General features: G+C 48.8%; 1 protein-coding gene and 1 long non-coding RNA gene across 2 annotated transcripts; one reads left to right on the top strand and one right to left on the bottom strand.

The window, feature by feature from the left end:
- Nucleotides 1-793: 793 nt before the first annotated feature.
- Nucleotides 794-3,695, bottom strand: LOC144600052 (uncharacterized). The gene is made up of 3 exons (XR_013548070.1): nt 3,626-3,695; nt 1,787-1,862; nt 794-955 (listed from the first exon to the last, which is right to left on the bottom strand). It is a non-coding gene; the product is annotated as an uncharacterized LOC144600052 (long non-coding RNA).
- yipf5 (Yip1 domain family, member 5) lies at nt 3,517-23,225 on the top strand. The gene is made up of 6 exons (XM_078411412.1): nt 3,517-3,807; nt 9,590-9,711; nt 11,462-11,622; nt 13,543-13,688; nt 18,794-18,975; nt 22,234-23,225. Exons 2-6 carry the CDS (start codon nt 9,602-9,604, stop codon nt 22,394-22,396), a joined length of 762 nt encoding a protein of 253 aa, XP_078267538.1. The 5' UTR covers nt 3,517-3,807; nt 9,590-9,601; the 3' UTR covers nt 22,397-23,225.
- The last annotated feature ends 287 nt before the right edge of the window (nt 23,226-23,512 follow it).

Below are 23,512 nucleotides of genomic sequence, written 5' to 3'. Positions count from 1 at the left end.
TTGTCTCAGTGCTACGTGTTTGATTTTTTTTCCTCCTGAAATAAATTTCACTTGCAACCATTCAGTGACAAAAAAAAACAAACATTTCTGGTGGTAATGGCACACATTTCCAATGCACTTTTGGGAGCCTTGGCCATAGAAAAGCACAGCATAAGAACAGGCCCTTCAATTCATAATGTTTGTGGCAAACCTAATGCCAAGATAAACTAATCTGCTTGCAATGATGTGTATCCCTCCATTCCCTGCATGAAGCCTCTCAAACACAATGATCGTGTCTGCCTCCATCACCACCCCTTGGCTGTGCGCTGTAGAGATAACTAGACAGAGGAGCATCTGTGTTTGGACACTGTGTAGGAAGGAACTGCAGATGCTGATTTACAACTGCGTTACCCCAGCATTTTGTGTCTGTGTTTGGACACTCTTGAATACGAGATTTTCTCACACAGTACAGGAGTAGGCCCATAGTTTTGGTTCCTTTAACTAATAAGATTTGAGGCAGTCCGAAAGGGGATTAACAGGGCCAAAACTGAGTATTGTCCTACATTTTTTTAGCACTTTTAATTGTCAGGACTAATACAGGCAAAGAAGATTAGTGTAGATATATATCCCCTCACTGGCATGGACAAGATGGACCAAAATGGCTCTCATCTGTGTTGCTGATTCCACATACGCATTGACAATGAGTAAAAATGCAATTTCCATTTTATTACAATGTGAAGCAGTTGCAAACAAAGGTAACAATGTTTATATTCTGTGTTTTATTGACATAGCATGTAGAGACATATCCTTTAAATATTAGATCAAAACACGAAGTGCTGGAGGAACTCAGCGGCATCTGTGGAGGGATTGGACAGACAACGCTTGGGACGCAACCCTTCTTCTGATCAAGCTTGAGCCTTCTGCAGTTTCTTGTGTCTTCATTATACTGCTCCACTGCGAAATCTCCTCAAAATGTCTGGAAAGAAGTTCTCAATGGTGCCTTATTGTCATCATATGTGAAACGCAAATGCACAGTGAAATTATGTTCTTACAAACAGTCTAGTAGAGTGTCACTGTACTACCCCCAATTAGCAATTGTACAGAAATAGTCTACCGAGCCAGCGTGCGAGAGGCGCCATGTTTGGCACCATTTTTCATGTTCAGTCCACGCTTGTTATTGTGAGCAGTGCCCGATTCAGGCAAGTTTTGGTTAGAGAATAGACAATAGGTGCAGGAGGAGGCCATTCGGCCCTTCAAGCCAGCACCGCCATTCAATGTGATCATGGCTGATCATTCTCAATCAGTACCCCGTTCCTGCCTTCTCCCCATACCCCCTGACTCCGCTATCCTTAAGAGCTCTATCTAGCTCTCTCTGGAATGCATTCAGAGAATTAGCCTCCACTGCCTTCTGAGGCAGAGAATTCCACAGATTCACAACTCTCTGACTGAAAAAGTTTTTCCTCATCTCAGTTCTAAATGGCCTACCCCTTATTCTTAAACTGTGGCCCCTTGTTCTGGACTCCCCCAACATTGGGAACATGTTTCCTGGCTCTAACGTGTCCAACCCCTTAATAATCTTATACGTTTCGATAAGATCTCCTCTCATCCTTCTAAATTCCAGTGTATACAAGCCTAGTCGCTCCAGTCTTTCAACATATGACAGTCTGTTGTAGGAAAGATGTTGAGCCGGAAAGGTGTTAAGCAGAAAAGATTTACAAGGATGTTGCAATGACTCGAAGGCCTGAGCGACAGGGAGAGGTTGAGCAGGCTAGGACTTTATTCCTTGGTGTAATGGCAGTTTCTATACCTTCTCAAAGTCCAACTTCGATAGCCATTACTGCTCGGGGATGGAATGGAGGTATAGCTTACGCACACATCGCACTCTGAGATAACAAAAAATAAATCTTACAAACGCTGTTTCTTGATTAATTGGTCTTTATTAAAGTAACACAAATCAAAAGAGTAATTCATAACTTTTCGTTCTTATCAACTGTTTCTTCTTCAAACAATACAGTAAGAATCATGTAGTCGTTACCGTGTGGTCTTCGTGAGTATGGCTGGCGTGAGTGTGGTAGTCGTGAGTGTTGCAGTCGTGAGTGTTGCAGTCGTGAGTGTGGCAAAAAACTGTATTCTCTCCATCCTCCGAGACTAAACTGACCCACAATCTCTGTCGCTATGCTAGTCTCCTCCCATGTGGACACTCCCCATTATGTATCAAATCACACCCACAAGCATGCAAAAAAGACAGAAACTAGAAATATTAAACATAGTCGTAATACAATGACAGTAACTAAATTAAGCATAAATGGCTCCTACACTTGGAGCGCATGAGGATGAGGGGTGATCTTATAGAGGTGTATTAGATCATGAGAGGAATAGATAGGGTAAATGTAGAGTCTTTTACCCTAAGTAGGGGAATCGAGAACATAGGTTTAAGATGAGTGGGAAAAGATTTAATAGGAACTTGAGGGGTAACTTTTTTACACAAAAGGTAGTTGGTCAAACGGTTGGAGGAGGTAGTTGAGGCAGGTACTATCACAACATTTAAGAAACATTTAGACAAGTACATGGATAGGATAGGTTTAGAGCATCTGCATTTCCTCCCTACACATATGTTTAGAGGGATATGGGCCAAATGCAGGCAGGTCCAACTAGTGTAGATGGGGCATGTTGGTTGGCATGGACTAGTTTGGCCGAAGGGCCTGTTTCCACGCTGTATGACTCAATGACAGTGTGCTGGAGGAACTCATCAGGTCTAGGGATGACAGTCTGAATAGTCAATTTTATTTGTCACATACACATAAATGTGCAGTGAAATGAAAGATTACCCACAGTCCAACAATAAGAGCAATAAAAATAAGCAATAACACACACAATCATAAACCAACACCAAACAAAAAGAAACATCTGTTGTGAGTCTCCTCCAGTCACCTCCTCACTGTGGTGGAAGGCCAGAATGTCTTAACTTGGATGTTTAGGATCTTATTCACAAAATGCTGGAGTAACTCAGCAGGTCAGGCAGCATCTCGGGAGAGAAGGAATGGGTGACGTTTCGGGTCGAGACCCTTCTTAAGATTCAGTTAGGATCTTAACTTGGATCTTAAATAGGACGTTTTGGGTTGGGACCCTTCTTCAGACTGGGTACTGTCGGCATTTTGCACTAATGTCTGCTTTCATTTAGACAATATTTAAGTGTTGAGATTCCAGAATGTGAAGCTGGAGTGGCCAAGTCTTTTTTTGTTAGAAGTTTCAAATATAAACTTTAATGCTAATTTTAAAAAAACAACCCAAATTAAAAACTGTGCATGAACTCTACATTGTTGGTGTTGACTGTCTGAGCTGGCTCGTTGAGCACACGACAAGGTCTGCAGTCCAGTTCCAACGAGGCACTGATTGCTGTCAGAGTGGGCAGCTGCAGCAGCCACATCACTTCCGCCACTCAGTGGTGGTGGCGGCAGGATGCCAGCGCATGCGTACTCCGCCGCCAGCAGCAGCTGCTGCTGCTGCTGCTGCTGCTGCTGCTGCTGTTTCTGCTGTTTTAAGGTTTACCTGCGGGCTTTTAAAACCTGCCGCGGCTGAAAGCGACATGAACCCGTGGCTGACAATTTATCCCACCGCCCCCATACCCTCGAAAGACTTTAATCACCTCGCCGGCCGCAGCGCTCCGTGCTGCGACACACTCCTCCCTCCCGCCGGCCGCCATCCGCCATGACACCTGGCGCCGGAAGTGGCGGCGACTTCCTGTCCGCGGCGGTGCACGGGCCGGGTGGAGCGGCGGTGGCGGTGGTGGTGGTTGCGGAGCCGGGGCACGGGCAGCGGCGCAGACAGGTACCGGCAGCTCAGCGGACCCCACCTCCTCCTCTCCCCTCCCTGGGCGCACGGCAACCGCAGACAGCGCCGCCTCGCTCGGTCTGTAATCGCCCTGACAGGCGGCCAGGCCAGGGGCCACGTCGTCTCTTTCACTGCACGTCTAACAGCTGGGCCTCCGCTCCACTCTTCCCCGATCCCCTCCCCCCCACACTCCCTCTCCCCCACACTCCCTCCCCCCACACTCACTCCCCCCCCACACTCACTCCCCCCCACACTCACTCCCCCCCACACTCACTCCCCCCCACACTCTCTCCCCCCCCCACTCTCTCCCCCCCCCACTCTCTCCCCCCCCCACTCTCTCCCCCCCCCACTCTCTCCCCCCCCCACTCTCTCCCCCCCCCACTCTCTCCCCCCCCACTCTCTCCCCCCCCACTCTCTCCCCCCCCACTCTCTCCCCCCCCACTCTCTCCCCCCCCACTCTCTCCCCCCCCACTCTCTCCCCCCCCCACTCTCTCCCCCCCCCACTCTCTCCCCCCCCCACTCTCTCCCCCCCCCACTCTCTCCCCCCCCCACTCTCTCCCCCCCCCACTCTCTCTCCCCCCCCACTCTCTCTCCCCCCCCACTCTCTCCCCCCCCACTCTCTTCCCCCCCCACTCTCTTCCCCCCCCACTCTCTCCCCCCCCCACTCTCTCCCCCCCCACTCTCTTCCCCCCCCCCACTCTCTTCCCCCCCCACTCTCTTCCCCCCCCACTCTCTTCCCCCCCCACTCTCTCCCCCCCCCACACTCCCTCCCCCCACACTCACTCCCCCCCACACTCACTCCCCCCCACACTCACTCCCCCCCACACTCACTCCCCCCACACTCACTCCCCCCCCACATCACTCCCCCCCACACTCACTCCCCCCCACACTCACTCCCCCCCACACTCACTCCCCCCCACACTCACTCCCCCCCACACTCACTCCCCCCCACACTCACTCCCCCCCACACTCACTCCCCCCCACACTCACTCCCCCCCACACTCACTCCCCCCCACACTCACTCCCCCCCACACTCACTCCCCCCCACACTCACTCCCCCCCACACTCACTCCCCCCCACACTCACTCCCCCCCACACTCACTCCCCCCCCCCACTCTCTCCCCCCCCCCCCACTCTCTCCCCCCCCCACTCTCTCCCCCCCCCCACCCTCTCCCCCCCCCCACCCTCTCCCCCCCCCACCCTCTCCCCCCCCCCACCCTCTCCCCCCCCCCACTCTCTCCCCCCCCCCACTCTCTCCCCCCCCCACTCTCTCCCCCCCCACTCTCTCTCCCCCCCACTCTCTCTCCCCCCCACTCTCTCTCCCCCCCACTCTCTCTCCCCCCCCACTCCTCCCCCCCCCCCACTCTCCCCCCCCCCCCCCCCCACTCTCCCCCCCCCCCCACTCTCTCCCCCCCCCCACTCTCTCCCCCCCCCACTCTCTCCCCCCCCCACTCTCTCCCCCCCCCACTCTCTCTCCCCCCCACTCTCTCTCCCCCCCCACTCTCTCTCCCCCCCCCACTCTCTCTCCCCCCCCCACTCTCTCTCCCCCCCCCACTCTCTCTCCCCCCCCCACTCTCTCTCCCCCCCCCACTCTCTCTCCCCCCCCCACTCTCTCTCCCCCCCCCACTCTCTCTCCCCCCCCCACTCTCTCTCCCCCCCCCACTCTCTCTCCCCCCCCCACTCTCTCTCCCCCCCCACTCTCTCTCCCCCCCCCACTCTCTCTCCCCCCCCCACTCTCTCTCCCCCCCCCACTCTCTCTCCCCCCCCCACTCTCTCTCCCCCCCCCACTCTCTCTCCCCCCCCCACTCTCTCTCCCCCCCCCACTCTCTCTCCCCCCCCCACTCTCTCTCCCCCCCCACTCTCTCTCCCCCCCCCACTCTCTCTCCCCCCCCCCCACTCTCTCTCCCCCCCCACTCTCTCCCCCCCCACTCTCTCCCCCCCCCACTCTCTCCCCCCCCCACTCTCTCCCCCCCCCACTCTCTCCCCCCCCCACTCTCTCCCCCCCCCACTCTCTCCCCCCCCACTCTCTCCCCCCCCACTCTCTCCCCCCCCACTCTCTCCCCCCCCACTCTCTCCCCCCCCACTCTCTCCCCCCCCACTCTCTCCCCCCCCACTCTCTCCCCCCCCACTCTCTCCCCCCCCACTCTCTCCCCCCCCACTCTCTCCCCCCCCACTCTCTCCCCCCCCACTCTCTCCCCCCCCACTCTCTCCCCCCCCACTCTCTTCTCTCCCCCCCCTCTCTCTCCCCCCCCCACTCTCTCTCCCCCCCCACTCTCTCTCCCCCCCCCACTCTCTCTCCCCCCCCCCACTCTCTCTCCCCCCCCCCACTCTCTCTCCCCCCCCACCTCTCTCTCCCCCCACCTCTCTCTCCCCCCCACCTCTCTCTCCCCCCCCCACCTCTCTCTCCCCCCCCCACCTCTCTCTCCCCCCCCACCTCTCTCTCCCCCCCCACCTCTCTCTCCCCCCCACACTCTCTCCCCCCCCCACTCTCTCTCCCCCCCACTCTCTCTCCCCCCCACTCTCTCTCCCCCCCACTCTCTCTCCCCCCCACTCTCTCCCCCCCCCACTCTCTCCCCCCCCCACTCTCTCCCCCCCCCACTCTCTCCCCCCCCCCACTCTCTCCCCCCCCCCACTCTCTCTCCCCCCCCACTCTCTCTCTCCCACCCCACACTCTCTCCCCCCACTCCCCCTCCCCACCCTCTATCCCCACCCCCCTCACCCTCTATCCCCACCCCCCCCCCCACCCTCTATCCCCACCCCCCGCACCCACCCTCTATCCCCCCCCACACACACACACACACACATCCCCCCCAGCTGGCATCCTGAGCCAGGACAGCTCATCCTTACTGCATTCACTGGAGCCTTTCGACTGAAACTCTTAAGTCTATATTCGCGTGATGGCATGTTTTTGTTTTAGGCCAGGGAACTTGCCAATGTATGTGTTCACTGGCCTGTTTGAAGACATTTATTTGTAAACCCATCAGATTTCTCAGACTCCAGAAAGGCAGTGTTATTTGTGGTTTAAAATGTTTGATGCTGAGAACAAAATTGTGGTTATGTCATGTCTTTCTATTTTTAAACTGTTTCTGTTGCCAAAACCAGTTTGGAGTAGAATGTAAATTTGGATTGACTTCTATCAGTGCCGAAGTGAAGACACAACCGGCTACAGATGCTAGATTTTTGAGCAAAACACATTGTCGGAAGAATTCCACACCTGAGCAGTCAGGACCCTTCTTCAGACCTGAGATGTCACCTGTCCATTCCCTCCCTGTTTGCTGCCTGAACCGCTGAGTTCCTGTAGTGTTTTGTTTCTAACTATGATGCTTATGCAGAAATTAGCTGGAAGTTTGAAATAATTTTCTCACTTCCATTCACTTGAGGTGAAGTGTATCTAAATGTGATATGTTATTGTATTTGTTGTAGCATTATGCAATTTTGAAAGATAAAATGCTGTTTTGATTTCTTAATTTCACTCTCAGTCTTGCATTGAACTTGAAACTAAGTTCAATGGAACAAGGTTAATGACTGTTAACATGATTCAGGTGTAGGAAAATAACTGCAGATGCTGGTACAAATTGAAGGTATCACAAAATGCCGGAGTAACTCAGCGGGTCAGGCAGCATCTCTGGAGAGAAGGAATGGGTGACGTTTCGGGTCGAGACCCTTCTTAGACATCAGTCAGAAGAAGGGTCTCGACCCGAAACGTCACCCACGCCTTCTCTCCGGAGATGCTGCCTGACCCACTGAGTTACTCCAGCATTTTGTGGGGTTGTCATAATTACAGCTTCACAGATGGGGGACTGAGTTTTGGGATTTGAGCAACATTGCATTCAGACCTGTGCTGGATATATGTCAGCTGGTGTGAGATATCTTGTGTAGAACACAAAGTATTGGATTACCCGGTCAGGCAGCATCTCTGGAGGACATGGATAGGCAATATTTTGGGCTGGGATCCTTCTTCAAGATTCCAGCATCTGCAGTCCCTTGTGTCTCCTGAGATTTCTTGGTGTTTACTTCTACTTCTCATGTATGTAATGACTACAAACGCAAATCAAGCGTGAATAATATGCTGACTTCTCTCGGATGGGATACCCTAGAGCTCCGCAGATTCCAGCATCCGCAGATTGCTGACTTATTGCAATTTACAAGGAGATTCACAAAATCACGCCATCAAATCTCCCATCATCCCAGAGCACTAACTGCCATGAAACGAGACAAAATACACTACATCATCAACTCGCTAAAATTCAATAAACTTTGCTACCAATATTTATCCAAGGACGATAAGGGAATGGAATATGTTACCACCGAACACACGTGCTGCTCCCGATGTTCAGTCATTTAAAAAGGGGATTGAGCAATGCGATCTCAACTTGGTCAAAAAGGCCCATTTCAAAATTTAATCGCTACTCTACTCACTCTGACCTGTGCAAGATAACCACTTCTGAGGTGTTTGCGCAGTAATCAACCAGAACCATGGCGGTGTGATCGTAAAACAATAGAGCTCACTCTCACTCTACACATTTAATTGGAAGTTTTGAGATGCAAGAGACGCTGATGCTGGAATCAGGAGCTAAATGGAAAACTTGCATGAATAGATTTAGTCCAAGCCACAGCTCCTTGAGCTGAATTGCTATGGATCAGACTGGCTCAAATATCTCAATTTTGAAATATTTGATGCTTCCGTCAGACCTGAAAAACAATCTGAATTAGTTCCAGCTGTTCTTTTGTGATCAAGTTAAGACGTTCAGACTATCATAAGATCAGAAGTTAGGATGTTTGCTGATTGCATGCTATTCATTCCACTCTGAACTCCGTAGCCAATGAAATAGCCCATGCTTGCATAGAGCAAAAATGATACAACATTCAGGTATGGGTTGATCAGTCATAAATAATGTCTGCCCACAGAAATTCCAGGCAGTGGCCATCTCCCATAAGTGACTGCTCCAACCATTTACACTTAATGTCATTGCCATTGTTGAGCTGCCCACCATCAACGTCATGTGCACCATGATTGACCACGGACTCAACTGGACACAAATACTCTGGCCTGAGGCCTGGTATACTATGGTCACTGATTTGTCTTTGGCACCCCAAAGCCTTCTACAAAGCATGTTATAAACATCGTGGAATATTCTCTGCTTGCCTGGATAAGTGGTGGCTCCATCAACACCATCTAGGTCAAAGCAGCCCACTTGATCAGGCTTCCCCATTCACCACCCCAAACATTCATTCCTTTCACTCTACTGCAAAAGAGTGCTTGCATCTGCAAAATGCATTGTGTTGACTTGTTTAGGGCACCCTGATGGCATCATCAAGACCGCCACCAAGACCTGGACAAAGGCTGCAGGGCCCACTGGTCCCCCATTCCACATTGTGCCATCTTGTCTTGAAAAGAGGCAATGAATTCCCCCTTCATGCCCAAGATGCCCAACATGACAGCGCTGAATGAGAACCTTTACCACAAAGAGAGCTGCAGTTCAAAAACAGAGTTTACACTCCAAGAGCAATTAAGGACGGGTGATAAATACCGCCCTTGCCAATGATGCCCAGATCACATGAAAATGACTACCCAATCTCCAATTTATTGGCTGAAGCAGTGTTGTTAAATAATGTTTCATGTTCGTTTACATCGGCAATTTATTGTTGTTTGCATCGTCCTGGACAAGATATTTCTCGGTTTTGAATGATCAAAAATAATCTGTTAATTGATTTTATTCCCCTTTGAGAAGTTGTTGGAGATATTTTAGGTAATTTTCTTTTACCATTTTTCTTACAGTAAATATTTACGATGGCCGAGTTCAATAATTTCAACACAGATTTCTTCCAATCAAGTTATAGCATTGACGACCAAGGGCAAGCGTCTGATTACAATGCTGCAGGAGATCCGCACCAGAACAGGTGAGTGCGTGAGGGGCAGGAAGCTCCAAGCTCCCCAAGAATCTTGTCATTTAGGGCAGCCAGTGCCGCTGCTGGTGGAACTGCTTCCTCCAGGTTCGATGGGCTTGTATACACTGGAATCTAGAAGGATGAGAGGGGATCTTATTGAAACATATACGATTATTAAGGGATTGGACATGCTAGAGGCAGGAAACATGATCCCATTGTTGGGGGAGTCCAGAACCACAGTTTAAGAATAAGGGGTAGGACATTTAGAACGGAGATGAGGAAAAACGTTTTCACTCATAGAGTTGTAAATCTGTGGAATTCTCTGCCTCAGAAGGCAGTGGAGGCCAATTCTCTGGATACTTTCAAAAGAGAGTTAGAAAGAGCTCTTAACGATAGCGGAGTCAGGGGGTACGGGGAGGGGGCAGGAGCGGGGTACTGATTGTGGATGATCAGCCATGATCACATTGAATGGCGGTGCTGGCTCGATGGGCCGAATGGCCTACCCCTGCACCTATTGTCTATTGGTCCTACTCTCTTGTGCTGTCATGTCATGTGGAGTTTGCACGTTCACCCTGTGACCATGTGTATTTCCTCCAGTTGCTTCATTTTTCTCCCACGTCCCAAAGACATGTTGGTTTGAAGGTTACCTCTGTAAATTGCCCCCTGTGTGTAGGTGAATGGATGAGAAAGTGGGATGAACTAGAAGGAATGGGTGATCGATGTGGACTGGGTGGACAAAAGGAACTGTTTCCGTGCTGTATGTCATTTATTAGTACAGGCGAGGAGGTTTGGGTCTCTTGTTGATCTTTTAGTTCAAAAGTCAACAGGGCTAGAAAATATCTCTGCTACTGGAGAAAAAAATCACAAACTACTCATGCAAAGAAAACATTTAAAGGCATTTGAACAAGGTAATCCTGTTGGAGAAATGAAATGTTTGGTTCTGAAAATAATAGAATGATACAGTGTGGAAATGTGCGGCCACATTTGTCACCACATTTTGTGTGCTGTCACACATTATGGTACTGACTAAGTTACAAAAGTTCACCGAGCATTCCTATCTTCCCAAAGGACCCGTTAATTCCTACTCTTTGCTTCCTGTCTGCCAACCAGTACTCTATCCATGTTAATACCCTACCCCCAATACCATGTGCTCTAATTTTGCACATTAATCTCTTGTGTGGGACCTTATCAAAGGGTTTTTGAAAGTCCCGATACACCACATCCACTGGCTCTCCCTTATCCATTCTACTTGTTACGTCCTCAAAATATTCCAGAAGATTAGTCAAGCATGATTTCCCCTTCATAAATCAATGCTGACATTGACCGATCCTGTCACTGCCTTCCAAATGCGCTGCTATTATATCTCGGGAAGGGTCTCGAGAAGGATCTCGACCCGAAATGTCACCCATTCCTTCTCTCCTGAGATGCTGCCTGACCCGCTGAGTTACTCCAGCAAAACCGGAGATCCCGTAGAAGATCCATGCAGGTTTGGGGAGAACGTACAAACTCCATACAGACAACACCTGTAGTCAGGATTGCACCCGGGTCTCTGGGCGCTGTAAGGCAGCATCTCTATCGCTGCGCCACTGGTGTTGAGGAGGAATGCAGAATATGAATTGTCTAATAAGGAAAGGAGACTTTGTTTTATTCCATCATGGGAAGAATCAAGGGAAGTGCCCAAGATCAGCTTGATCAGTACATTGGACAGAAACCGATGAGCATAACCAGGAAATCTAACGTTTTTATTGTTCTTTGTATGCAGGCAATATGACAGTAACACACAGCAAGCTGGGTATTTTCAACCACCAGGGCCACAACAACCGTACACAGGACAGATCTTCCAGCCAACGCCAACCTTCACACCAAGCTCTTCACAGTCAGTGTACAGTAACAGCTTTGAAGATGAAGCTCCATTATTGGAAGGTAAAATCGCAGCTCTGGCAATATTTTGGGGCATACTTTGAATGTAACATGTGGTCATAAGATCATAAGCGATAGGTGTGGAATTAGGCCATTCAGCCCATCAAGTCTACTCCGCCATTCAATCATGGCTGATCTACCTCTTCCCTCTACACCCGTACAAATCAAGAATCTCTGCCTTAAATATATCCACTGACTTGGCCTCCACAGCCTTCGGTGGCAAAGAATTCCACAGATTCACCACCTTCTGACTAAAGAAATTCCTTCTCATTTCCTTCTTAAAAGAACGCTCTTTAATTCTGAGGCTATGACCTCTAGCCCTAGACTCTCCTACTGGTGGAAACATCCTCTCCATTTCCGCTCTATCCAAGCCTTTCACCATTCTGGATGTTTCAATGAGGTCCCCCCTTATTCTTCTAAACTCAGGCGAGTACAGGCCCAGTGCCAACAAACGCTCATTATAGGTCTACTTAGAATTCTGTTGTTAAGATTCCCAACTCTTTAAACAGTGTATTTGTATTTCAGATGTTCTAGTTGCTTTTATTTAAGATATCAGCTGTGTTTCTCGCATTCGAATCTCAATTAAGTCTTGGGAATAATGAATCAAGGAGAAAATGTGAAGCATGTCATAGACCTGCCGATGTCTGTTTAGAGGCAGAAAAGTGCTGTAAAAAGTTAATCATCCAAATCGCTCCTGAAATTATTCTTTACCTTTCCACTTTTAATTTCTGGAGATGTACAGCTTTGTTTTAAAAGGCAACCATTGCCCACTCTCAATTAATTGATAAGAAAGGAATTGGATCCATTAGTCAACAGTCTAGAGTCAAGAGTGTTTTATTGTCATACTGGACCAAGTGGACCCATTGGAACCAAACCTCTCCTGCATTGGTGCAGCACCCTCTCCTCCAGAACAATGAAACAGAACAATGAAATTCTTAATTGCAACAGCTTAACAGGATTTGTAAACATAGTGTGTAGGAAGGAACTGCAATTGCAGGTGCAGGTTTACACCACAGATAGACACAGAATCTTGGAGTAACAGCAAGACTGGCAGCATCTCTGGAGGGAAGGAATGGGTGACGTTTCAGGTCGAGACCCTTCTTTAGACAGTCCTGCTGAGGTACTTCAGCATTTTGTGTCTATCTTCTGTAAACATAGTGCTCAATAGTCAATTCAGTAAATAAAATAATCCAATATAGTCCAAAATACAATCACAGCCCAAAGTTCCTTGTGCAACCAATCAGTTCATAGTTTAGTTGGAGTTCGTAGTGCTCAATAGCCTGATGGTCCTTGGGAAGAAGCTATTCCTGAATCTGGATGCCATGTTTTTTAGACTCCTATACCTTCTTCCCGATGTCTTTGTCATTGTGTCCAGGTCCACTTCCAATTAATTGCAGAACCTAAATAATGCGCCAGTCCAAAACAGTTGTTATGCTACTGCCAGGCATCAAACCTGTTGCCTTTCAGCCTCTATGGGCCTGCAATATTATAGATATTACGATTACTACTGTCTATTTAATTTTCTATAATGTTCAGTAAAAAGAAATCCTGAATATCGGATGTCAGGGGTTGAGGGGAGAAGGCAGGAGAATGGGGTTAGGAGGGATTGATAGATCAACCATGATCGATTGACGGAGTAGACTTGATGGGCCAAATGTTCCTATCACTTATGAACATATCAAATTATGTAAACGCTCGCGTTTTATAGGTAAATAAAATGCATTGAATTGTAACTCTACAGACATAATATTCAGAACAAAAATAGAGCAAGGAAATCAAAATATGAAATATTTCTATTCAAAACTTCATTTTACAAAATATATACCTTTATTGAAATAGTAGTCAAATTATTTGGCAACTTTATTGGGTCGATGAAGCTGATTTGCTTTTAATTTTCCTCTTCAATTTTATTTAACTTTTTAGAACTGGGTATAAACTTTGATCACATCTGGCAGAAGACACTGACTGTCCTCCATCCGCTCAAAGTGGCAGACGGGTCCATTATGAATGAGACTGATTTGGCTGGACCCATGGTGTTCTGTTTGGCATTTGGAGCTACATTATTACTGGTATGTAATGCCTAGTATTTTGCAGATGACACCAATTTAACATTGCATTGATTTGCACCCGAATAAGTGAAGAGCGGTTTTTCCGGCATCCATTATTGGATGAATAGAAATGCACCACAGTTAGATAAGTGTGCATTGTCTTTGGTGCTTGACACATTCCAAAGAGACTAGACCTTTCTTTGTGCATTGAATAAGACTGAGCCACTCTGATAGCAACCTATTTGATGTGTTCACAATCCGAAGTTGTTTGTGTCACTGCTATGCCAGCCATTCAACATCATTCCATCTCTGGTCTTGTCTCCCCTTGCTGCTGAAAATATAGTTACCTCAAGATTCTCCTATTGTAATGATACATTGGCTGTGTAGTCTTACACAAACCCAAACAGCCACAACTTACTCAACTATGTTCTGGGCCCCATTTTACTCGGCTGGTTGACCAAACTTGGTTCCCTATTTGTACCACATTGATTTTGACAATGACATCTTTTGCTTTCAAATCTTCGCATGGTCTTGCTCTTCCCAATTTCTGTAGCCACTTCTACAGTTGGCATTTTTATGATGCTCCTCATTCGCACTGTTCCTCTGTACCTTTTGTCTTCTTGTTTGCCTTCTCTCTCCACAGAGTAAGCTTATTTGGGTTTTTTTCCCCCCAGTCGTTTTTTCTTGTTTTCTTTGTGGCAGAGTTGCAAATCTTGTTTGATCTCATTCCTGTGACATGCAATGAGATGTCTTCCTATGTTAAAGGTAGAAGTTAAGTGGAAGTTGGTGTTTATACCACTGTAATCTTGTTCAATGCTTAGTTGCATTAATAGAAATCGTTGGTAAATTGTATAGATTCCATGCTTTAACAAACCTAGTCTAAAAACATTAAAGAATATACCCAATATGGTGTATATTGCGAGATGGAGGTTAAAAGTGGCGTATTAATCTAAATAAGTTTATTTTGAATTCTGAGGCTAACTAACCAAGTGTTACTGATTGGCATGTAGTGACCCTTGTTTAAACACGACTTGTCAACATCAGTTCTTTGGTACTAAATGACATAGTATTGTCTGGAATCTTTTAAAGGAAATATTTTAATGCAATAGCAGCAAATATCAGGCATATTTTAAATAGAATTGAAAATACTTTAGAGGAATGTAACGGGCAGAGGTTTTTGTGACAACATTGTTCAGGAAATGTTATTGGAATTGATAATTCCGGCAAATATTTTTTAAGAGGAAAAGATGAAGCATTGGCAATATGAGCAAAGATAGTGTTGGAAGAACTCAGCGGGTCGGGCAGCATCTGTGGAGGAAAATGGACAAGTGATGTTTCGGTTCAAGACCCTTCTTTAGACTGATTGAAGAGGGGAGGGGGGAAATAAGAGAGAGAAAGCGGGAAAAAAAGAGGTGGGACAAAGCAAGGCAAGTTATAGGTGAGAAGATGGGGATGATTGGCAGATTAGTGGAGATGGTGACAAAAGCTGGAGATGAGATGGAGACAAAAGGGTATTAAATAAGGAATGAAGAGTGAAATGTCAAGCTGAAGGGGCGATACAGGTGGAAGGGGGAGGGGTTCAGGTGGAAGAGGGTGGGGTTCAGGTGGAAGGGGGAGGGAGGGGTTCAGGTGGAAGGGGAGGGGTTCAGGTGGAAGGGGAAGGGGTTCAGGTGGAAGAGGGAGGGGTTCAGGTGGAAGGGGAGGGAGGGGTTCAGGTGGAAGAGGGAGGGGTTCAGGTGGAAGGGGAGGGAGGGGTTCAGGTGGAAGAGGAGGGAGGGGTTCAGGTGGAAGGGGAAGGAGGGGTTCAGGTGGAAGGGGAGGGAGGGGTTCAGGTGGAAGGGGAGGGAGGGGTTCAGGTGGAAGGGGAGGGAGGGGTTCAGGTGGAAGGGGAGGGAGGGGTTCAGGTGGAAGGGGAGGGAGGGGTTCAGGTGGAAGGGGAGGGAGGGGTTCAGGTGGAAGGGGAGGGAGGGGTTCAGGTGGAAGGGGAGGGAGGGGTTCAGGTGGAAGGGGAGGGAGGGGTTCAGGTGGAAGGGGAGGGAGGGGTTCAGGTGGAAGGGGAGGGAGGGGTTCAGGTGGAAGAGGGAGGGAGGGAGGGGTACAGGTGGAAGAGGGAGGGGCTCAGGTGGAAGGAGAGGGAGGGGTTCAGGTGGAAGGGGAGGGAAGGGTTCAGGTGGAAGAGGGAGGGGTTCAGGTGGAAGAGGAAGGGGTTCAGGTGGAAGAGGGAGGGAGGGTTCAGGTGGAAGAGGGAGGGGTTCAGGTGGAAGGGGGAGGGGTTCAGGTGGAAGAGGGAGGGGTACAGGTGGAAGAGGGAGGGGTACAGGTGGAAGAGGGAGGGGTACAGGTGGAAGAGGGAGGGGTACAGGTGGAAGAGGGAGGGGTACAGGTGGAAGAGGGAGGGAGGGGCTCAGGTGGAAGAGGGAGGGGTTCAGGTGGAAGGGGGAGGGGTTCAGATGGAAGGGGGGGGTTCAGGTGGAAGAGGCAGGGGTACAGGTGGAAGAGGGAGGGGTACAGGTGGAAGAGGGAGGGAGGGAGGGGCTCAGGTGGAAGAGGGAGGGGTTCAGGTGGAAGAGGGAGGGGTTCAGATGGAAGGGGGAGGGGTTCAGGCGGAAGAGGGAGGGGTTCAGGCGGAAGAGGGAGGGGTTCAGGCGGAAGGGGTTCAGGTGGAAGGGGTTCAGGTGGAAGAGGGAGGGAGGGGTTCAGGTGGAAGGGGAGGGGTTCAGGTGGAAGGGGAGGGGTTCAGGTGGAAGAGGGAGGGAGGGAGGGGTTCAGGGGGAAGGGGGAGGGGTTCAGGTGGAAGAGGGAGGAAGGGTTCAGGTGGAAGGGGAGGGGTTCAGGTGGAAGAGGGAGGGAGGGGTTCAGGTGGAAGGGGAGGGGTTCAGGTGGAAGAGGGAGGGGTTCAGGTGGAAGAGGGAGGGGTTCAGGTGAAAGAGGGAGGGGTTCAGGTGGAAGGGGAGGGGTTCAGATGGAAGGGGAGGGGTTCAGGTGGAAGAGGGAGGGAGGGGTTCAGGTGGAGGGGGAGGGGTTCATGTGGAAGAGGGAGAGGTAACAGGTGGAAGGGGGGGTTCAGGTGGAAGAGGGAGGGAGGGGTTCAGGTGGAAGGGGGAGGGGTTCAGGTGGAAGAGGGAGGGAGGGGTTCAGGTGGAAGGGGGAGGGGTACAGGTGGAAGAGGGAGGGGTTCAGGTGGAAGGGGGAGGGGGGTTACAGGTGGAAGGGGGAGGGGGGTTACAGGTGGAAGAGGGAGGGAGGTTACAGGTGGAAGAGGGAGGGGTTCAGGTGGAAGGGGAGGGAAGGGTTCAGGTGGAAGAGGGAGGGGTTCAGGTGGAAGAGGAAGGGGTTCAGGTGGAAGAGGGAGGGAGGGTTCAGGTGGAAGAGGGAGGGGTTCAGGTGGAAGGGGGAGGGGTTCAGGTGGAAGAGGGAGGGGTACAGGTGGAAGAGGGAGGGGTACAGGTGGAAGAGGGAGGGGTACAGGTGGAAGAGGGAGGGGTACAGGTGGAAGAGGGAGGGGTACAGGTGGAAGAGGGAGGGAGGGGCTCAGGTGGAAGAGGGAGGGGTTCAGGTGGAAGGGGGAGGGGTTCAGATGGAAGGGGGGGTTCAGGTGGAAGAGGCAGGGGTACAGGTGGAAGAGGGAGGGGTACAGGTGGAAGAGGGAGGGAGGGAGGGAGGGGCTCAGGTGGAAGAGGGAGGGGTTCAGGTGGAAGAGGGAGGGGTTCAGATGGAAGGGGGAGGGGTTCAGGCGGAAGAGGGAGGGGTTCAGGCGGAAGGGGTTCAGGTGGAAGGGGTTCAGGTGGAAGAGGGAGGGAGGGGTTCAGGTGGAAGGGGAGGGGTTCAGGTGGAAGGGGAGGGGTTCAGGTGGAAGAGGGAGGGAGGGGTTCAGGGGGAAGGGGGAGGGGTTCAGGTGGAAGAGGGAGGGAGGGGTTCAGGTGGAAGGGGAGGGGTTCAGGTGGAAGAGGGAGGGAGGGGTTCAGGTGGAAGGGGAGGGGTTCAGGTGGAAGAGGGAGGGGTTCAGGTGGAAGAGGGAGGGGTTCAGGTGGAAGAGGGAGGGGTTCAGGTGAAAGAGGGAGGGAGGGGTTCAGGTGAAAGAGGGAGGGGTTCAGGTGGAAGGGGAGGGGTTCAGATGGAAGGGGAGGGGTTCAGATGGAAGGGGAGGGGTTCAGGTGGAAGAGGGAGGGAGGGGTTCAGGTGGAGGGGGAGGGGTTCATGTGGAAGAGGGAGAGGTAACAGGTGGAAGGGGGGGTTCAGGTGGAAGAGGGAGGGAGGGGTTCAGGTGGAAGGGGGAGGGGTTCAGATGGAAGGGGAGGGAGGGGTTCAGGTGGAAGAGGGAGGGAGGGGTTCAGGTGGAAGGGGGAGGGGTACAGGTGGAAGAGGGAGGGGTACAGATGGAAGAGGGAGGGGTACAGGTGGAAGAGGGAGGGGTACAGGTGGAAGAGGGAGGGGTTCAGGTGGAAGGGGGAGGGGGGTTACAGGTGGAAGGGGAGGGGGGTTACAGGTGGAAGAGGGAGGGAGGTTACAGGTGGAAGAGGGAGGGGTTCAGGTGGAAGAGGGAGGGGTTCAGGTGGAAGAGGGAGGGAGGGGTTCAGGTGGAAGAGGGAGGGGTACTGGTGGAAGAGGGAGGGGTACTGGTGGAAGAGGGATACAGGTGGAAGGGGGAGGGGTTCAGGTGGAAGAGGGAGGGGGTACAGGTGGAAGAGGGAGGGGTAACAGGTGGAAGAGGGAGGGGTACAGGTGGAAGAGGGATACAGGTGGAAGGGGGAGGGGTGGTACAGGTGGAAGGGGAGGGAGGGGTACAGGTGGAAGGGGGAGGGAGGGGTACAAGTGGAAGGGGGAAGGGCACATGCAGAAGGGGTAGGGAGGGGTACAGGTGGAAGGGGGAGGGAGGGATACAGGTGGAGGAGGGAGGGAGTGATACAGGTGGAAGAAGGTGAGGGAGGGAGGGGTACAGGTGGAAGAGGGTGAGGGAGGGAAGGAAGGCATGCAGGAAGTAGGTATTTATGAAATGTTCAAATACTGATTTTTTTTGTATAAAATGTTACACTATTGTTTATATTGTCTCAAATTAACGTAGCATTTTTCTTTGTGGTGTTATCAGATAGATTTCTCTATCTGAGAATCTTTATTTTTCATTCTAGGTTGGAAAGATCCAGTTTGGCTATGTGTATGGTATCAGTGCTATTGGGTGTCTTGGTATGTACTGTCTTTTGAACCTGATGAGTATGACCGGTGTCTCCTTTGGATGTGTGGCCAGCGTCCTCGGCTACTGTCTTCTTCCCATGATTATCCTGTCAGGTTTTGCTGTGATTTGCTCCTTGCAGTAAGTACTCATTCTGATTGAAGTGTGGACATTTTAATGCAAATTTCCAAAGATCATGTTCCACGATCATTGATTAAATAGGTTTTGGTGCCAGCTTAAATTAGTCTGAGAAGCATTCTTAAATTAGTCTGAGAAGCATTCTTAAATTAGTCTGAGGAACCAAGTCCTATTTTAGTTTTATTGTGATTGCTAATGCTGGTTCAAAAAAATGTATTTGTTCCTTCAAGTGGATAGTTCTGTTCTATAATAGTGTGCATAGAAACATAGAAAATAGGTGCAGGAGTTGGCCATTCGGCCCTTCGAGCCTGCACCGCCATTCAATATGATCATGGCTGATCATCCAGCTCAGTAACCTGTACCTGCCTTCTCTCCATACCCCCTGATCCCTTTAGCCACAAGGGCCACATCTAACTCCCTCTTAAATATAGCCAATGAACTGGCCTCAACTATCTTCTGTGGCAGAGAATTCCACAGACTCACCACTCTGTGTGAAGAAATGTTTTCTCATCTCGGTCCTAAAAGACTTCCCCCTTATCCTTAAACTGTGACCCCTGGTTCTGGACTTCCCCAACATCGGGAACAATCTTCCCGCATCTAGCCTCTCCAACCCCTTAAGAATTTTATATGTTTCTATAAGATCCCCCCCTCAGTCATCTAAATTCCAGCGACTATAAGCCTAGTCGATCCAGTCTTTCTTCATATGAAAGTCCTGCCATCCCAGGGATCAATCTGGTGAACCTTCTCTGTACTCCCTCTAAGGCTATAATATATCCTTTACTTATATGCACATTTAATGATAAGTCATTGTGTGCAAAACATAACTGCTTGAGGTGGTGTGAACTGAGTAAATACTTTTGTATTTGCATTACTGTATGTTATGTTCCTCAGTTACATATATTAGCAACTTCTGGATTGAGTTGGCCATGAAGGTCATAAGTGGTAAGCGCAGAATTAGGCCATTCGGCCCATCAAGTCTACTCTGCCATTCAATCATGGCTGATCTATGCCCCCTAACCCCATTCTCCTGTCTTCTCCCCATAGCCCATGACACCCGTACTAATCAAGATATCTATCTATCGCTGTCTTAAAAAAATCCGTTGACGGCCTCTACAGCCTTTTGTGGCAGAGAATTCCACAGATTCACCAGCCTCTGGCTAAAGAAATTTCTCCTCGTCTTCCTAAAGGAATGTCCTTTAATTCTGAGGCTATGACATCTAGTCCTAGACTCTCCCACTAGTGGAAACATCCTCTCCACATCCACTCTATCCAAGCCTTTCACTGTTCGGTACGTTTCATTTAGGTCTCCCCTCATTCTTCTAAACTCCAGTGAGTATAGGTCCAGTGCCGTCAAATGGTCATCATATGTTAACCACTCTGGAGTGCCCAGGATCATTCGTGTAAACCTCCTCTGGACACTCTCCAGAGCCTTCCTCAAAATTCCTCAGAATACTCCAAATGTGGCCTGACCAGCTCCTTATAGAGCCTCAGCATTACATCCCTGTTTTGTATACTAGCCCTCTTGAAATAAATGCTAGCATCGTGTTTGCCTTCTTTACTACCGATTCGACTTGCAGATTAACTTTTTGGAAATCCCCTTTGCACCTCTGATTTGTGGATTTTCACCCCATTTAGAAAGTAGTCTAGGCCTCTATTCCTGAAAGTAGAAAAGCTTTTACAGAAGCACAAAATAAAGTCTCCCACAAATTTTCATGCATTTAAAAAAAAAAGTGGTCGAAAAGACTTTGTTTGGGTGGTCCTTTGGGATAGACTAAATGCTATCCCCCCCCCCCGTTTACTAGTTATGTTTGCCATTTAATCAGGTGCAGGTTAAACACAGATTAACATTATAAATCTCATTAGGAAGAGCTGGGAAACCATGCCTGTTTCCCAATTACGTGGCTTCCAGTTGTGTCTCCCACAAACAGTGCAGCTTGATCTTGTGCATGAAAGGAAAAAGCCTGACTGTATCTACTTGGCCGCTTTTGCCCCGACATAAAATATAGTTCAGGAGTTGTCTGAGTTGTGTACATGTGGCGAGCTGGCACTAAATGACAGGCACACAGAATTCAAGTGGGGCCTGACCCGCTGAGTTACTCCAGCATTTTGTGTCTATCTTTAGTATATGCCAGCATCTGCAGTTCAATCCTACACATCAAGTGCGATTTTGTTGACACACAGCCAACTGTTAATGTGATGGTGCTCCAGTGAGAACCAGACTAGAAAGAAGTGTATTAGATTATTCATAAAAAATCATAATTATATACCACTTTTAATCTGAGTTGAATGGCAGGAATCTTAGCATCTCTGTGCCAAACGTCTGGTCAACAGTGCGGAGTTTTCCTCGTGTCGAAAGTGTATTCAGTGGCACAAACCAGGTGGCATAGATGGACTGATATTAAATGCAAACTAATGTTGACCTGCTGCAGCAATGAACTGGGCACGGTGTATAAAGGGTGGTTGATCTGACTGTCAAATTTGTACACTATATACTAGGAGGCTTGAGTAATTTATGAATTTTGATTAATAACTTGTGAGAGTCAGCTTTGAGTTTATGCCTCTGGTTTAAAACAAGAAATTCATGAGGCATTTCAGTTAAGATTTTAATGTAATTAAAAGGAACTGCAAATGCTGGTCTATATCACAGACTCGAAGGGTCCTGAACCGAAGCTTCACATGTCCATTTTCTCCAGAGGTACTGCCTGACCTGCTGAGCTACGCCAGCGTTTAGTGTCTTATCTTTTTCAGAAGTCGCACCAGACCTATTACCATTTCTTTGGGTCTTAACTAATTTTTATTAAAGTGCAAAATGAAAGGCGTTGGTGCTCCTGTGTGCAATGACTGTACTGCCATCTGCTGGATTTAGACTGGATGGCATAACTTGCCTGACTGATTTGAATTCTTCCAAGTTTATAGATACGGCGTGCAACAGGCCCTTCTGCCCACTGGGTCCATGCCGACCAGTAATCCCCGCACACATACAGTATCCTTCATGCACTAGGGCCAATTTACAATTATACCAAGCCAATGAACCTACAAATCTGTGGTCTTTGGAGTGTGGGAGGAAACCCATGCAGGTCATGGGGAGAACGTGCGTGCAATCTCCCTACCGTCTCAGGATCATGGCAAGAAAATTAACATATTACTTGGAAATACATGTTTAGTGTTCTTAATAAGAATGTTGTCTGATTCAGAAAGGTATTTTAAAAATAAATGACATGAAATCCTAATATTGATATTTTCTTTTTTTTTCTTCTTCAGAGGTATGCTGGGCATAATCATTGCTGCCCTCATTATTGGCTGGTGCAGTTTGTCAGCTTCTAAAATCTTTATCTCTGCCTTGGCCATGGAAGGGCAACAGTTACTGGTCGCATATCCTTGTGCCTTATTGTATGGAGTTTTTGCTCTTATTTCGGTTTTCTAAAGGTCTGTGAGAATGGAATGTGTCTCCACGTTCTGAACTCGGAACAGAGTCCCCGGCGTACAATTGGATTAAAGACTGACTTCCCGCCACCAATAATAATTGTGACTCTTCTGATTCCTACGATTTTGGGGAGTAACTGAAACAACACGTTCTTAAATTTCTGCTTTTATTGCCGCATTAAGAAGTTCCATTTCAGAGGTGGAAGATGCAATGTGTACAGGTTGGAATTCGAAACTCCATCATTTTTGATGGTTTTGCTCATCGGCATTACATTGAAAGGCTTTGCCTCTGCCTTGTACTGCACTTCCACCATTATGCAGGAAGGAATTGTTCAAGTATGATGTTTCTGTGAGCTGGATGTAGGGACCACCAGAAAGTATTTCTTCAAGAAGATGTAAATAGACCATTATGCATTTATCTGCAGAAAGAGTTCAGTGCAATGTTGGGAAAAGAAAATCCATATTTAATTCAAATTCAAAATTCTGTAATGTCTCTTGCAATCTCTGGACCAAAATGCTTTTTCATTCAGGAGTCAATTTAATACTGGGGTGGAAGGAGCTTCAAAATGTGTTGCACGGCTCTATAACGTGTCAGTTCAAGAGAAGGTCCCACTCCAACATAGCAATTTCATTTCTTGCTATGCAGCATTAATTGTTTAGTTTGCAAAATAGTTAGAATTTGACAAGTGTTTACTTTGCCCAAGGGAAAAGTAATAATCTAATTCCAGCTCCATTATAAATTTCTTTTTTTTTAGTTTGTCTGTTTTTTCCTATTCATATTCCTTTCCTCACCATGACATTTGTAATAAATTGGTTAATCTCTGGTTCAATATGCCTTTTTGGTTTTCCTTTTGCAAATGACAACAATTACAAAGGCATTTAGATAGGAACGGTTGAGAGTGATATTGGTCAAACGCGGGCAGGTGGGACTGGTGTTGGTGGCATACACCTTGGTTGGCATAGGCATGTTGGACCAAAGGGCCTATTCAGTGCTCTATGACTCAATGTAAATGAATAAAACACCACAGTCAACTCTCTTACGTATCAATAAAAAACAAACTCCCAAGGTGTTAGTTGTTTTTGGTTAAAGGAGGAGGAGAGATATATTAAAATTGAT

Source organism: Rhinoraja longicauda, chromosome 14 (assembly GCF_053455715.1).
Source record: "Rhinoraja longicauda isolate Sanriku21f chromosome 14, sRhiLon1.1, whole genome shotgun sequence".
NCBI classification, from domain to species: Eukaryota; Metazoa; Chordata; class Chondrichthyes; order Rajiformes; family Arhynchobatidae; genus Rhinoraja; species Rhinoraja longicauda.
The sequence above is the reverse complement of the archived record's forward strand: the minus strand, read 5'-3'. Positions and strand labels throughout refer to the sequence as shown.

Coding starts and splice junctions, on each gene's coding strand:
- yipf5 (XM_078411412.1), top strand. CDS start 9,602: ATGGCCGAGTTCAATAATTTCAACACAGATTTCTTCCAATCAAGTTAT. Junction 9,712..11,461: donor GGAGATCCGCACCAGAACAG/GTGAGTGCGTGA, acceptor CTTTGTATGCAG/GCAATATGACAGTAACACAC. Junction 13,689..18,793: donor TTGGAGCTACATTATTACTG/GTATGTAATGCC, acceptor TTTTCATTCTAG/GTTGGAAAGATCCAGTTTGG.